General features: G+C 35.5%; 1 protein-coding gene across 1 annotated transcript in view; it reads left to right on the forward strand.

The window, feature by feature from the left end:
* LOC133324389 (NCK-interacting protein with SH3 domain) overlaps window positions 1–16,909 on the forward strand; it is a 36,674-nt gene that overhangs the window by 9,821 nt on the left and 9,944 nt on the right. The window contains exon 2 of the mRNA XM_061533235.1: window positions 15,910–16,059. Coding sequence (XP_061389219.1) covers window positions 15,910–16,059 — 150 coding nt within the window. The remainder of the gene's footprint in view (window positions 1–15,909; window positions 16,060–16,909) is intronic.

Here is a 16,909-nt window from a genome sequence, read left to right on the forward strand (position 1 = left end):
CTTCCAGCCCACGCCAAGATGGTCTAAGTCTAGTGAAGATGATGGGGAAGGAATGATAATGAAGAAGGAAAATCTTCGCCTTTGACCTTCGGTCTTAGCTCTTCTGACCGTTTCCGCTGGTATGATTGGGCCTTAGTCCCGATTGAATTTATAAAATCAGTTATATGATGACGTCCTCATTTCACCATTCTAGGTTAATGTAAAGTGGGGAAAAGGGAGTGTTTGACCTTTGACGTTATAAAAGATCTATATATGGGAAAAAATCAGAGTGTGGGTTAGATATGGCTACCAAAAACTATCAAAACCGATCAACTTTTTTACATTTCTCGACCAGATATTGACGATTTCAGACATTTTTTCAACTTGCGTTTTCGGATCTGAATGGTATTAAAAGTTCGGTCCGGCCGAATTTATAAACTTTTTTATTTGTTGTTGATATCATTGGGATCGCATTTAGAGCATACTGAGTTGTACTACGAGCAACATCATTAATTGGGATCAAAATTGCCTAGAAAATTGTGCTTGTAAGACTGAAGTTATTTCGGTGAAAAACTCACTCCAAATTTTTCTTTGATCTAAAAAGTTATAAATTCGCCAACCACAAATGAAAAACTTGGCACTTAACCAACAACAATAACAATGCCAAAATGACAATACTTACGTGACACTACTAAATCACTTAATTGTCAAATGTACTCTTGTTCGTAAACAAAAACCACTCACGAACAGACCTGGAGACAAACAATACTGTGGAGTAGATTTTATTCATTCTTAGGATTATAGAAAACGGAAACAAATGACAAAAAAGGCAACGAACAATCAGAATGATAGAATGCACGAATGTTTGTCAAATGTTGACAGAAACGGAAATATTTTTTGAAATTGTTTTGCATACAAAAAAGAAACTAGCCTCCTATGATGATATGTGTGTGTGTGCGGTTGACATTTTATGTTCATGGATAAACCAAAAAGGACAACTTCTACCACAGGCTCCTCGTACATAAATTTACTAGGATAAATAAAAAAGTGTGACCTCATCCTCACTCAAATATGTGCCACAAACTTAAATCTATTTTAATATTCCGTTTTGATTTCGATGGTGATTATTTGGTTATTGGTAGCCAAAACTCATCACCATCATCGTCATACATGTCAGCCTCAATTTGTCTTCCGTTTACAAAGACTTCGATCAGATTTTCTCAACATACAGTGAGTATAATAAGTATTTTGCCTCAATAAAAATTTTAAAAAATTCCAATTTATACGCCTAAAGCCAGCAAACTAAAGATGTAAAATGAATTATGTATAATGGAGTAAGTTTGTGGACATATTTAGACCGTATTTCTGCAAGAATCACAGCGAAAGACCTATTGGTCTCGAAGATATCGGCCGAAATATATAACAACCCAAAAATGTTTATGACAAAAAAGTATTTTGCTTTTTATTATTATTTTAGAAAAAAAATGTTACATTGAACACGTTTGGTCTTTTTATAGTTACAATTGCGGTTAACCACATACTATAAGCGATTTGACCACGATTCCATTACATCACGGCATTTTTTCGTGGGTATTTTCTCACATTTACATTCAATATATTCTCCATCAGTATTTCATTTAATATTTGGTATTTTCTCGTCCTAATCTTAAGATGAGAGTATTAAACATAGTCATTGCGGCTTCAAAACATCCCAAATATGTTTAGAATAATAAAGAAGAGGTTTTGCAAAATATAACGCGAGGACAGAACCTTGAAAACTATAAAAACCAAAATCCGACAAACAAATTATTTAAAAAAAAATTCGCGAAACCCAATTTTTCTGACTTCGAAATTTGTATGGTCCAGTAATATTGATCTAGGAACCAATATATGCAATGTAAATACCAATAAGGGGGTCAGATTCAAAGATATGAACAGTTCTAAAGCAATAGTAATAAAAACCAATACATGAAGTTGGGAGAAAACATCATTATTCGTCAAATCCTATTGTCTTTTGAAAAACTGTGGTTGCTGGTGGCGAATACGCATTCTATATTTTATCTCCGATTAACACCATCAGTTGCGAATAAAATGCAGTAGAGAATAAACGGGTCGATGTATTTATTTTCGAAATAAGATGTATTTCTATTGCCAGAAAACCGTCCATATATTTGAATCTGACCTCCTTATTGCTATTTTCATCGTATATTTTGGTTCCTAGATCAGTAAAAATGAACCATAAAGTTTTCGAAGTTAGAAAAATGGGGTTTCGCGATATTTTTTTAAATAATTTGTTTGTCGGATTTTGGTTTTAATAGTTTTTAAGGTCCTGTCCTCGCGATATATTTTGTAAAACCTCCTTTTTATTATTCTTAACATATTTGGGATGTTTTGAAGCCGCGACGACTATATTTAATACTCTGATTTTGAGATTAGGACGAGCAATTACCAAATATTGAATGAAATATTGCTGGATAATGTATTGAACGTAAATGTGAGAAAATACTCGCGAAAAAATGCCGTGATTTATTGGAATCGTTGCCAAATCACTTGTAGTATGTCGTTACCCGCAATGGTACCTATAAAAAGACCAAACGTGTTCTATGTAACAATTTTTTCTAAAATAATAATAAAAAGCAAAATACTTTTTTGTCATAAACATTTTTGGGTTGTTATATATTTCGGCCGATATCTTCGAGACCAATAGGACTTTCGCTGTGATTCGTGCAGAAATACGATCTAAATATGTCCACAAATGTACTCCATCATACATAAGTCATTTTCCATCTTTAGTTTGCTGGCTTCAGGCGTATATATTGGAATTTTTTCAAATTTATATTGAGGCAAAATACTTTTTACACTCACTGTATTTGCATTTTCCTTTGCAAAGCCAAATAAGGGAAGTGATGGAAATCAAAAAAATAACCAAAAAATATGTCAATAACCTCAAAACTATGATTTTCCTTCATGTTGTCACAGCACCACCAACCTTCTTAAGAAAATTTCTTAACTCGTCGTTGCACACACTAAAAATGTCGACATGCATCATCAGAATTTTCATCCTCCGTAGACAAGGACAAAATGTCAAGTGGAAAATAATTTGATTTTATTTTGGTATGTCGGGGGGTTTTTTTGAGATGGGTGGGAGTGATCGGATGGTTTATTACTGAGTGTTTTTTCCTAAGAAAATTGATTTTGCACGTAACACTTAACTAAAATTTCTATCAGACGGATGACATCAGTTATATTAAGAAATTTTTACAGATTTTTTTTTGCTAATATCCTACTCGACATCTATCACAAATGTAACAATGTTATTAAAGATTAATCTGATTAGAAATATTTTTAGACTAGGCATTATGTCTAAAATTGAGGGAGGAATATTTGCAGACAACTAAGGATCTAAGTAATTAATTCATTTCTAAAAAGATATTGAGAAGTTCGCAAAATACTTATAAATCCACGCCTCTGATAGTCCTTGAAAAAAATGGTAGTTATCAGCACCAGATTCAAGCATCTCGATATACACAAGGCCATGGATTTCTCCTGATCAAGCAACGAGAAATCAAATTGACCATGTTGTGATAGACGGAAGGCATTCGTTCAGTGTTTTAAACGTTAGATCGATACGAGGAGCGAATATCGATTCGGACCATTACCTTGTGGCAGCTAAGATTCGCACCCGTCTTAATGTAGCAGCAAAGGTGCGATCTAATGTAACACAGAAACTAGACGTTGAAAAGCTGCAAACACAACAGGTAGCAGAGGCCCTCTCCCCTCAACTTACACACCTGCTTAACGAAAGCACTCCATGTCTCGATAATAGTATAAAAGCACAATGGCAAAGAATTGCCCACTCCCTACAAACTGCAGCAAAAGCATCACTTTGGTACCAAAAACCCCCATCAAGAAATATATGGTACGATCAGGAGTGTCGTAATGCTACTGATGTGAAAAACGCAGCGTATAGGGCAACCCTGCAGACAGTAGCAACACGTAATGTGACGGATAATTATCGGGAGAAAAGGAGAGAGTAGAAACGTGTTTTCAGAAAAAAGAAGAAAGAAGAAGAAAAACGTGAGCGTGAGCAAATCGAGATGTGCAGGAGTCAGATCGAAGTCCGAAAATGTTACCAACGAGTAAAACACCAAACCGAAGGCTTTGGTGCAGGCACATCCTCTTGTAGAGATGAAGAAGGAAACCTGGTTACAGATTACAGATACAGGCAGCGTGCTGAGGTTCTGGAAGGAGCATTTTGAAAAACTTCTGGTATCTAATAGTAGCGGTGAAGAGGATACCCCAGAACCAATAATAGATGACGGTATAGAGTGTATACTACCTAGCCAAGATGAGGTCAGAATAGCAATCAATCGGCTGAAGAATAATAAAGCAGAAGGTGCCAATGATTTACAAGCCGAACTATTCAACACTGATGATCAGATGCTGGTAAGGAGCATGCACCAGCTGATTAGTACAATTTGTCTAGAGGAAAGCATGCCCAATGATTGGAACCTCAGCATCCTGTGTCCCATGTAGAAAAAAGGAGACAAGCCAACTATAGAGGAATAAGTCTCCTTCCCATCGCAGCGTGCTGTGTGAACGACTGAAGCCAATGGTCAACGACATTATTGGACCATACCAATGCGGCTTCAGACCTGGCAAGTCCACCATTGACTAGATTTTCACTCTGCGCCAAATCCTGGAAAAAACCCACGAAAATCACATCAACACATTCCACCTATTCGTCGACTATAAAGCCGCATTTGATAGCCCTATCTCTTCAGAGGTATTTAAAGCCATGTCTGCGTTTGGCATTTCTGCAAAATTAATTCGACTATGCAGGATAACTTTAACTGGCACATGATCAGCAGTTAAAGTCGGAAAGGACCTCTCGCAGCCCTTTAATACCGAACGAGGATTCAGACAAGGTGACAGTTTGTCGTGTGACCTTTTCAACATCCTGTTGGAAAAGGTCATACGAGAGGCAAAGGTGAAAAGAAATGGATCGATCTTTCTCGTGCCTTTTTTAAAAAGGAACAAGTTCCTTAATATAGTTCCTGTGCTCCATATAGTTCCTTTGCTCCATACAGTTCCTTTGCTCTATATAGTTCCGACTCCTCGACAGTTCCTTTAAATGTCTCTCTTTCATCGTAAATTTTGATTATATTTGCTCGCATAGTTCTATAAATATATTTAAAAACCAGTGAGCGGAGCAGTATAGTCGGACGGGGCCGACCATACGATACCCTACACAACTACCACGCAACTCTAACTTTCTGCGTATGTTTATTCCGAGCATGGGCAATATTTCGTGATATTTGCACCCTCTTCTCCGATTAGAGGTCAACAGCACCTCTTCCTTACACTTGACATATATTCCGAATATTACTAATATTTAGTACATCCCTTCTACTAACGTGCCCAGATTCCCTTCACCGTGAGTTGTGTTGTGATGTATAATTTTGGCCTATAGACCCATTGGAAAAAAACACACAAAATTAAGTTTTCGGTCCACTTCATCCCAAAATTATTATCTGATCATCACCGAAAATTATTGGTGTTGCCCTTGACCACAACTAGAATCTCATGGAAAATTTCAAAGCGATCAGCGCTATATTTCCGCCCTCTAGTGTGGTAATGGGTTACTAAATAATATCTCATGACGTAAGTACCTTTAAATATTTAGGTGTAACTCCCACATCTGAGTACATACGACCATATAATTGGTATCAATTTAAAGGTCAACCACTCCTCTTGGATATACTATTAACTTCTCGGGTCTGTGTCCTTCAGGGGCAAATATATACGCCATTGGATACAAATTTTGTAATTTTTCACACAAAAGTCGCGGTCCATTTGGCCCGCTAAATATTGACCAATTTCGTGAAGATTGGTCCATAATTCTGGCCTGTATAGTGTTTACAAATTGTAATGGACAGACGGACACACATGTCGATCGACTCAGCTAGTCGAGATATGACGATCGTTATACTTAAAGGTGGGTGTAGGACCAATATTTCGCGGCGTTACATACTAATATCGACATAATGGGTCGAACATTGAGAGCGGTAACAGCTACCTTTGAACAAATTGAAAAGGAGTCTGCCAAAATGGGTCTGGAAGTAAACGGCGAGAACCCCAAGCTGTAGACTCGGACCAACTGTGGAACTTGAGAACTACAGTTTTGAGGTAGTCAACGATTTTATATACCTTGGTACCGCCATCAATAAAACTAATGACATAAGCTAGGCCACCTCACGCCAGACCAAATTCTCACTCTACAAGACGCTGATACTATCCGTGCTATTATATGGATCTGAAGCATGGGTACTTACGCAAGCAGATGAGACAGCTCTTGGAGTGTTTGAGAGAAAAATTCTCCGAAAGATCTATGGGCCGATCTGCATTGACGGTGAATATCGCCGTCGAATGAACCATGAGTTGTACCAGCTATTCTCGGACATCGGTATTGTTAGACGTATTGAACTGCAGCGACCACGTTGGCTAGGTCATGTTGTGAGAATGGATGAAGATGCCCCAGCCCAGAAGGCATATACAAGTGAACCAGCTGATGGTTCGCGCAGAAGGGGAGGGCCAAGAATACGTTGGAAAAATCAAGTCGAAGACAATATCGCCGAAAAAGGACTTTCAAACTGGAAAAACTGAGCAAAAGACCGACGCGCCTGGAAATCTTTTTAAGCTCGGCTAATGGAACGTAAGTTCTGTCACAAGCTAGCTAAGTATGTATGTAAAATCAAGTGGAGGACAACATTGCCAAATATGATCTTTCAAACTGGAAAAACTGCGCAAAAAACCGACACGCCTGGAAATCTTTTTTAGGCTCTGCTTATGAAACGAAAGTTCTGTCACAAGCCAGCTAAGTAAGCTAAGTTATAATCCTAAGTATATATCCAAAAAAAATTATACAAAATTCCATCGTACCCTCATTTCAATTTAATAAATTTTAAAGTGAAATTTCCAACAAACCCCTTCACCCCAAATAGCCAGCCACTAAACAAATTATTGAAATTAGGCCAAATAAATTCAACAATTTACAAAGATCTTGTTTAAATATTCGCTGTGTTCAACCTAAAGTACACATGTTGCAGTTTGTTGCCTTTTTGGGTTAAAACTCTATCCATTAAATAGCAGAACGACGAGAGACAGATAGACAGACAGTGATTGCAACGACACACAAGCTATAACCAAAAAAATAAAAAAATACTGCAGGGCATCAGAAACACCGCATCGTGGTGCCAGAAACCAATGAACCCATTTCAATGAAAAGATGCGTCGTATGTCCGAACCAGAAGAGGCACTAGCCTTAGGCATAACGAACGAACGAATGAACCCTCACCGAGAAGAATCCTTTGAATTTGTTTTAGTTGGTCGGTTGGTCTTTGAATTTTAGCTCTAGCTTGCCGTTCCATTACAAGCATTCTTACAGACGTTTGCAGTTACATCATATACGGGAATTAGGGGGGTGTGGGGCCTCGAATCGGAAAAGACACTCAACCATTTGCTGACTCTGACGCTGGATGTGGCGATGGTAATGGTATGGCTTTGTATATTTATATGTGTGTTACAGGACCAAAACAGTATAAAGGAAGGAAGAATAACAAAGGTTTGTTGATTACAATAAAATGCCTATACAGTCATACATACATACATATGCATGTCCTGGCATTTGTTAAAGAAACTATTTACATGCTTTTGGGACACTTTGACTGGTTTCTTTGTATTAGCTGTGAATAAATTGAATTGTGGTGTGTCCTACAAAATAAAGTTGTTTTTTTTGAAATTAAAAAAAATAAAAAAATCCCGCGTCTCCAATAGTCCTCACAGATTTTAAAATAACTTCAATTACCAACATTTTATTAAAAAAACATGTCTCTAATATTCCTCACAAAAAATATATATGTGAGCTATATCTAAATTTGAACCGATTTTCAAGAAATTTTACATACATCATTCTAATCTCAATTCAGTATGATATGCCAAATTTTGCAAATCGAATGATATATAAGGACTTTGGTGCACTATTTATCTAAAATCGGACGAAAATATATATGGGAACTATATCTAAATATGCACCGATTTTCCCGAAACTTAGCACTATCATTCTAGACATAATTCAGAACGCTGTGCCAAAATTCGTGCAAATTGAATGATTTTCAGGGACTTTGGTGCACTATTTACCTAAAATCGGACGAAAATGTATATGGGAACTATATCTTAATCTGAACTGATTTTCATGAATTTAACACACATTGTTCTAGACTTAATGCAGTACGTTATGCCAAATTTCGTGCAAATTGAAAGATATATAAGGACTTTGGTGCACTATTTACATAAAATCGGACGAAAATATATATGGGAGCTATATCTAAATTTGAACCGATTTCAAGAAATTTTACATACATCATTCTAGTCTCAATTCAGTACGCTGTGCCAAATTTCGTGCAAATCGAAAGATATATAGGGACCTTGGTGCACTATTTACCTAAAATCGGACGAAAATATATACGGGAGCTATATCTAAATCAGAACATATTTTCATGAAATTTAACACACACTGTTCTAGACTTAATTCAGTACGCTATGCCAAATTTCGTGCAAATCGAAAGATATATAAGGCTTTGTGGCACTATTTACATAAAATCGGACGAAAATAAATATGGGAGCTATATCTAAATATGCACCGATTTTCCCGAAACTTAGCACACATCATTCTAGACATAATTCAGTACGTTGTGCCAAAATTCGTGAAAATTGAATGATTTTCAGGGACTTTTTTAAAAAAATCCAAAATCTAATAGACCTTACAGTAGTTTTTTATAAAATCCACGTCTCTAAATCCATACAGAAAACAAAAAATCCCCTCTTCTGCATCTGAGTCCTTAAAAATAGAAATCTTTTTCTGTTGAAATAATCGGGAAATCAAATTGACCTTTTTCTCTCCTGGACAGCCTTATATACACTATTGAATGAATATGTATGAAGTGGCTTCTCCATTATAGTTCTTGTTATTATTCTTTTTGTTGTTGTTTTTTTCTTCATGCCAGATTTCCTGCCAATAGGGAATTTTCAGGTTTATGTTTCTGTTTTTATGGCTTTTTATTATCATTGTATGTGTAGTATATGATTTCATCTGCATTTTCTTCACGTTTCTTTTTTTTTCTTTATGCACATCCTCGTAGTAATTATGTATGAATGTGATGGCAAAAAGATGTGATGCACACCAACACATTCACATAATACTAGGATGTTTTATATCGTGACCATGTTATGTCGTCGTCCTGTTGTTAAGCATGTTAAGAGGACAAGCCTATAGCCGCATTCATCTCGCTTTTAGTGGAACTGACAACGACCTGTATTTTTTCCCTGTATATGAATCAAATGCACACTTCATATGCGGACACAGTGGTTTGAAATAACAAAAAACAAATATGATTTTAAAAATATTTCTTCAAGAAATATAAACTTCGAGGGTTTGTTACCTTGGATTTTTTTGAAATATTATTTTGACAAACAAAAGAATGCCTGAAATTTTGAAAATATTTTTTAGGAAGGACTATTAAAGGCGTGGATTTTTTAAATAGATTTTTGAAAGGACTAATAAAGGCGTGTATTTTTTAAATAGATTTTTTTAAAGGACTAATAAAGGTGTTAATTTTTTAAATAGATTTTTTGAAAGAACTAATAAAGGCGTTGATTTTTTTAATAGATGTTTTGAAAGGACTAATAAAGGCGTGGATTTTTTAAATAGATTTTTTGAAAGGACTAATAAGGGCGTGGATTTTTTAAATAGATTTTTTGAAAGGACTTCTTTACAAATATTTTTTAGATTTGATGTGAATAAAAATTGTCTTCCCAGAAAGTTTCTAATAATGGAACCACCGGGAATGTTTAATTTCCTAGCTCAATTTACAACCAGTAAGGAAAGTTCAAAAGTCGGACGGGGCCGACTTTATGATACCCTTCACCACTATGGGTACATGAAAGACATGTTAATATCTACAATATCCTGTAGATATAGAAATTTCGCATACATCAGACGGGACCTAATTCAGTGCTCTGTGCAAAATTTTGCTTCAATCGGACCAATATTGGGAGTTTGGTGCACAATTTACTTTAAATCAGACGAAACTATATCTAAATCTGAACCGATTTCAACAAAACTTCGCATTCATCAATGACCTAATTTAGTACGCTGTGCAAAATGTTGTCTCAATTGGATAAATATTGGCAATATGGTGCTTTATTTACATATAATTGGACGAAACTATATATGGCAGCTATATCTAAATCTGAACCGATTCCAACAAAATTTCACATTCATCAGTCGGAACCTAATCTAGTACTCTGTGCAAAATTTTGCTTCAATCTTACCAATTTCGGAAGTTTGGTGCACTATTTACATTAAATCGGACGATACTATATATGGGAGCTATATCTAAATCTAACCCGATTTCAACAAAACTTCACAATCATATTTAGATATAAATCTGAACCGGTTCCAACAAAATTTCTCATACATCAGTCGGGACCTAATTCAGTACTCTGTGCAAAATGTTGCTTTAGTCGGACCACTATTGGGAGTTTGGTGCACTATTTACATTAATTCGGACGAAACTATAAATCGGAGCTATATCTAAATCTGAACCGATTTCAACAAACCTTGGCATATAACTATCTAGACCTAATTCAATACTCCGTGCTAAATTTTGTCTCAATCGGACCACAATTGGGAGTTTGATGCAGCAATAAGTTAAAATGGGACGAAAATATATATGGGAGCTATATCTAAATCTGAACCGATTTTCTCCAATAGGGTTCGTCCTTGGTCCAATTAAGTGACCTGTGCCAAATTTCATCCAAATCGGATTATCAATGCGACCAGTACTTTGTTAACAAAAATACATGGACGGACGGACGGACATGCATAAATCGACTCAGAAAGTGATTCTATGCATAGTCACAAAAGGAACCATGGGTCTATCTCGATTATTTTTGCCTGTTACAAACATATGCACAACGACACAATACACTGTACCACAGTGTGGTGATGGGTATAAAAAGAAGGGTATAAGGGGACTAACCCCAAAAGGGCGAATATTAATAATTTTTGGGAGGGAGGTTTGTTACCATATACGACTACAAAAAACCAAATTACAAAGAATTTGGTTGAAAAACGCGTTCAAGAACCCCAAAATACCGAAAATTGGGGGGTACCCTTATATGGGGGTTACCCGAAAAAATTGACCTATATTTATTATTTATAGTGGAAAGATTTGCTATCTAATAAAAACTCGACGTACAAAATTACAGTCTATTCGGTCGAAAAATACGATCAGAACCCCCAAAATACCAACAAATTGGGAGTACCGTTATATGGGGATTACCAGAAAAACTGGACCTATATTTATAATTTTTAGTGGAGTAATTTGGTACACAATAAGAACCCAATGTACAAAATATCAGAGAATTCAGTTATAAAACGAGCCCATGAACCCCAAAATACCGCAAACTGGGGGTACCTGGGGGCTACCCGAAAAAAATGGACCTCAAAAATGGAAAAATGGAACTCAAAGTACCAAATTTCAGTGAATTCGGTCGAAAAATGCGATCAAAACCACCAAAATACCGCAAAATTTGAGGTACCCTTATTTGGGAGCTATCCGAAAATATGGACCCATATTTATAATATTTAGTGGAGAGATTTGCTACCCAATAAGAACTCAAAGTACCAAATTTCAGCGAATTCAGTTAAAAAAACGCGCTAAAGAACCCCAAAATGCTGAAAATTGGGGGGTACCCTTATATGGGAGCTATGCCTAAACGTGGGCAGATTTTCAATAGGGTTCGTCCTCGGCCAATTAAGTGACCTGTGCCAAATTTCATCTAGATCGGATCATAAATGCGACCTGTACTTTGTTAACAAAAATACATAGACGGGCGGACGGACAGACGGACATGCATAAATCGACTCAGAAAGTGATTCTATGCATATTCTCAAAAGGAACCATGGGTCTATCTCGATTATGTTTGCCTGTTTCAAAGACATAATACCCTGTACCACAGTGTGGTGCCTCCATATAAAGGTCCCGTCAGATTTAAGGAAACCTAATTGCCTAACAGATACTGGAACTTATAAGAAATTCGGCTCGGACGAACTTTTCTATGTTTTTACATGTTTTTTTTTTTAACGTAAAGCTTTTCAAACCACTGTTGAAGAATCTGCGGCTTTTGGCCAAGAGTGTATCAAACCCAGTCCATATGCTGGTTGGTATATGATGGCTCTATATTTCAAACTCAATCATTTCTATATGACATGACATGACCTGTCTTGCCTGCCTGCTTGTCAGTCAGTTGCACCTTACATTCAACCATTCGGAGAGTGGCTTGAGTGCTCTCTGTCTCCCTGTTATGCTTTGGTTGAAAGTGAATTAATCTTTATTTAAGGAAATACAATTTAATTACTAATACACATACATACACATGTACAAAGCCAGGAAGCGAGATACACATACACATGTCGTACAAATGCCGTTGCATTCATATAAATTTACATACATAAGTATGTATGTAGTGTGTGTTATAAGGATAATGGTCTGTATAAGGAGGTTTGTTGACATGTATGCGTTGTATGTTTTTGCCACAATGTCCTTGACTGTTTTATTGCCACTGGCTAAGGAAGGAAAAGACATACATGCACCAAACACACACACACAACAGATAGATAGACAGGCAAGCAGTCGGGCATACCTATGTTTATCTCCTTGCTTGTTTCTTGGTTGGGAATAGTTGGTTGCATGGTTTGAGATTGAGATTTGGTCTGCCAGCATTTCAGCTTTCTGTGGCATGCTGCATGCTAGACAAATGTTGTCTTTGGCTTGTTAGAACAATTCAGAAGACTATGATAAAAACAGCAACAACAACACTGAAGATTTTATTTCTTTTAAACATGTGTATGCTCTTGCCATTGTTGTGATTATCCTTGCGTCGTTGTTGCGTGTGTGTATGTGTATTAAAATTTCATATTAATAATCTAGGTATGCAGAATCTCTTATCCTTCTTCTAATGTTTACAAACTTTGTCTGTTAACAATTGTTTTTGTTTTTTTCTTATTTTTAAGGCCAGGGGCTTTATTAATTTCCACATCCAGATAATTGTGTGTAAATTACTCTTGTTTCCGATTATCGTTGTTTTCATTGCTGCCTGGCATGTATGTGTGCCTCAAGGTTACCGTTTAGTTGCAAGTGCTGATATTGCTGCTGTCACATGTGCCACAATATGTCTATTATTCTAGGCATTGTTTTTCATACTGACGAAGAATAGCTTCCGGTTTTTAACTTTTAATGACGACTCACTCACCAGACAATGTGGCATTTTTGTTGTGTAAATGCAGTCAAACAAGGACAACAAATTAACTTGTATACCTTTAACACAATAAAAAAAGTGCAGGGAAAATAGGAAAATAGAGACCCATATATTACCATATGAATGACGCTTTTAGTTCCAGAAGAGCGGATAAGTGATAATTTTTTGAAGGACTATTCAGAAGCGTGAGTTATACATGAAAATAGTTTCTAAGGACTCAAGAAAGGACTTGTAGATAAGATTTTTTAAAAATATTTTCGATTTTTTTAAATATTTTTTGAAAGGACTAATAAGTCGTAGACTTTTTAAAAGACTATTTTTAAGGACCAGTAGAGACATAGATTTTTTTTAAAATAATAGTTTTTCAAAGGCCAGTAGAGGTGTCGATTGTTTAAGAAATATTTTCCAAGGACTAATGTAATGTGTATATTTTTTACGAATATTTGTAAAGAACTATTACAGGCGTAGATTTTTTACGAGAATATTTTTGAAGGACTATCACAGGCGTAGATTTTTAAAAAAGAATATTTTTAAAGGACTATCACAGGCGTAGATATAAAAAAAAATATTTTTAAAGGACTATCACAGGCGTAGATTTTTAAAAAAGAATATTTTTAAAGGAATATCACAGGCGTATATTTAAAAAAAAATATTTTTAAAGGACTATCACAGGCGTAGATTTTAAAAAAAGAATATTTTTAAAGGACAGGCGTAGATTTAAAAAAAAGAATATTTTTAAAGGACTGGCGTAGATTTTTAAAAAAGAATATTATTAAAGGACAGGCGTAGGTTTTTAAAAAAAGAATATTTTTAAAGGACAGGCGTAGATTTTTAAAAAAGAATATTATTAAAGGACAGGCGTAGATTTTTAAAAAAGAATATTTTTAAAGGACAGGCGTAGATTTTTAAAAAAGTATATTTTTAAAGGACAGGCGTAGATTTTTAAAAAAGAATATTTTTAAAGGACAGGCGTAGATTTTTAAAAAAGAATATTTTTAAAGGACAGGCGTAGATTTTTAAAAAAGAATATTTTTAAAGGACAGGCGTAGATTTTTAAAAAAGAATATTTTTAAAGGACAGGCGTAGATTTTTAAAAAAGAATATTTTTAAAGGACAGGCGTAGATTTTTAAAAAAGAATATTTTTAAAGGACAGGCGTAGATTTTTAAAAAAGAATATTTTTAAAGGACTATCGCAGGACTATCACAGGCGTAGATTTTTTAAAAGAATAAAATGTTGTCGAAATAAAATACTTTCGCTTAGAAACATTTTCTGTATCGGTGCATTTTATGGTCCTATATTATGATCCCGATCATTATTCATTACATTGGATGTAAGAACGTGGGTTATTTAAACCCATATTTTTTATACCCTTCACCACACTGTGGTACAGGGTATTATGTCTTTGTGCATATGTTTGTAACAGGCAAAAGGAAACGAGATAGATACATGGTTCCTTTTGAGAATATGCTTAGAATCACTTTCTGAGTCGATTTACGCATATCCGTCTGTCCGTCCATGTATTTTTGTGAACGCCTGTACACATTTATGATCCGATTTCGATGACATTTTGCATAGGTCACTTATTTGGCCCAAGGACAAACCCTATTGAAATTGGGAAAAATCGGTTCAGATTTAGATATAGCTCCCATATATATTTTCGTTCCATTTAATGTAAATGGTGCACCAAAGTCCTTAATATCTTTCGATTTGTACGAAATTTGGAACAGCGTAATGAATTAGGTCTAGAATGATGTGTTTAGTTTCGTGAAAATCGGTTCAGATTTAGACATAGCTCCCATATACATTTTTGTACGATTTAAGGTAAATAGTGTAGTGAAAAATTTAGTATTTGTTGCAGAATATCATGTTTATGGATCCAATTTCATATTACTGGTACTTTAAAAAGTGGTGAAGGGTATCATATAGTCGGCCCCGTCCGAATTTATTACTTTCAAAATCCAGATATTATTCAGATTCAGTACTATAACGATTTTAATTTCTAACTCAATTTCTTAACATATTTTTTTTAATAACCCAATGAATAATTTATTAAAGCCTAATTTGTTATGCCTTAAATTTAAAAAGCAAACACCAAAACCACCAACAACTTGTGTATTATATAGTCAACTATGTCCTTGTGTGTATGTATGTACGAGTATGTTGTTGGTGTGTTTTGCAGGTAAATGTAGTTACGTATGAAACTTTACATGTAAATTATGAGTAATTAAAAACAGGAAAAACGAATAAAGCAAACAAATTCAATTAGCTGTCATCGTCCGCAAAAAGAGAATAACAAGGATATTAACATTTTATTTTCCCCTTTCTTTTTATGAAGGCAAGGAGACGACAAGGGCATTGCTACACACATTCAGGCATAGGCATTTCGAAAACAAGTTGTTTATACTATATGTTGGAAAGGATCTTGGATGGGAAATTGTTAAGATTTATGCAAACATATTATCTTTTTTATGGATTTTGTGTTTAATTTGTTTACATTATTTAAAAATATTCATTTATTAATATAATTATTCTTTTAATTTTCCAGGTTGAACCAGATTTCCTAATCAGTTTCCTAAATTCATCCATTGAATCACTGGAACTATCCAAAGAAACTGAAATAAATGGAATTATGCCCAAAGAAGAACTCCTAGAGAGGCTGAGAGAAAAGAAAATCTCGATGGAGAGAATGTATTTGGTGAGTATAATAGATCTCTAATTAAATAAATGGTTTCTAAAAGTTTGTAATCCTTAAAGTTCAATGATGGGTAAACATTCTAAATGAATTCAAAAGTTATCTACAGGGTATTTTAGGAGGACTTCTGTGGTTGGAAGACGTTTAAAAGGTCCTCTGTAGATAACAGTTATTTTAATTGCTTGCTATCGATACACAATCTCTGAAGTTTTATAGTAATAATCCTAAATGCTTGCAAGAACCCTCTATATCTGTGTAGTAGAAAAAGTTAAGACGTCTTAAGTTAAAACGACTTCAATATACGTGGAATCGTGCGGGTCCTTATATGAGTACTTACTTTACTTAGCTGGCTTGTTACAGAATGGTTGTTCCATAAGCCGAGCTTAAAAAAGATTTCCAAGCGCGTCGGTCTTGTGCGCATCTCTACGAATTTGGAAGACCACGTTCCAAGATGTTGTTTTCTACTTGGTCTTTCCATCTAATTCGTGGCCTTCCCCTTCTACGGGAACCATCAGTAGGCTCGCCTTTTGAGCAGGGCATTCTCATTCATTCGCATAATATGGCCTAGCCACCGTAGTAGCTGCGGCTCAATACGACTGACTATGTCGATATCCGCGTATAAATTCTAAAGCTCGTGCTTCATTCGACGCCGATATTCACCGTCGACGCAGATTGGCCCGTAGGTCTTTTGGATAATTTTTCTTTCAAACATCCAAAGAGCTGTCTCATCTGCTTGCGCAAGTTCCCAGGACCATATAACAGCACGGGTACTATTAGCATCTTGTAGAGTGTGTTGTTGGTCTGGCGGGGGGTGGCCTTGTTTCTAAACTGCTTACTTTGACCATAGTATCAT

This window comes from Musca vetustissima, unplaced genomic scaffold, assembly GCF_032173495.1.
Source record: "Musca vetustissima isolate MV318-11 ecotype Yass unplaced genomic scaffold, APGP_CSIRO_Mvet_v1 utg39152, whole genome shotgun sequence".
NCBI classification, from domain to species: Eukaryota; Metazoa; Arthropoda; class Insecta; order Diptera; family Muscidae; genus Musca; species Musca vetustissima.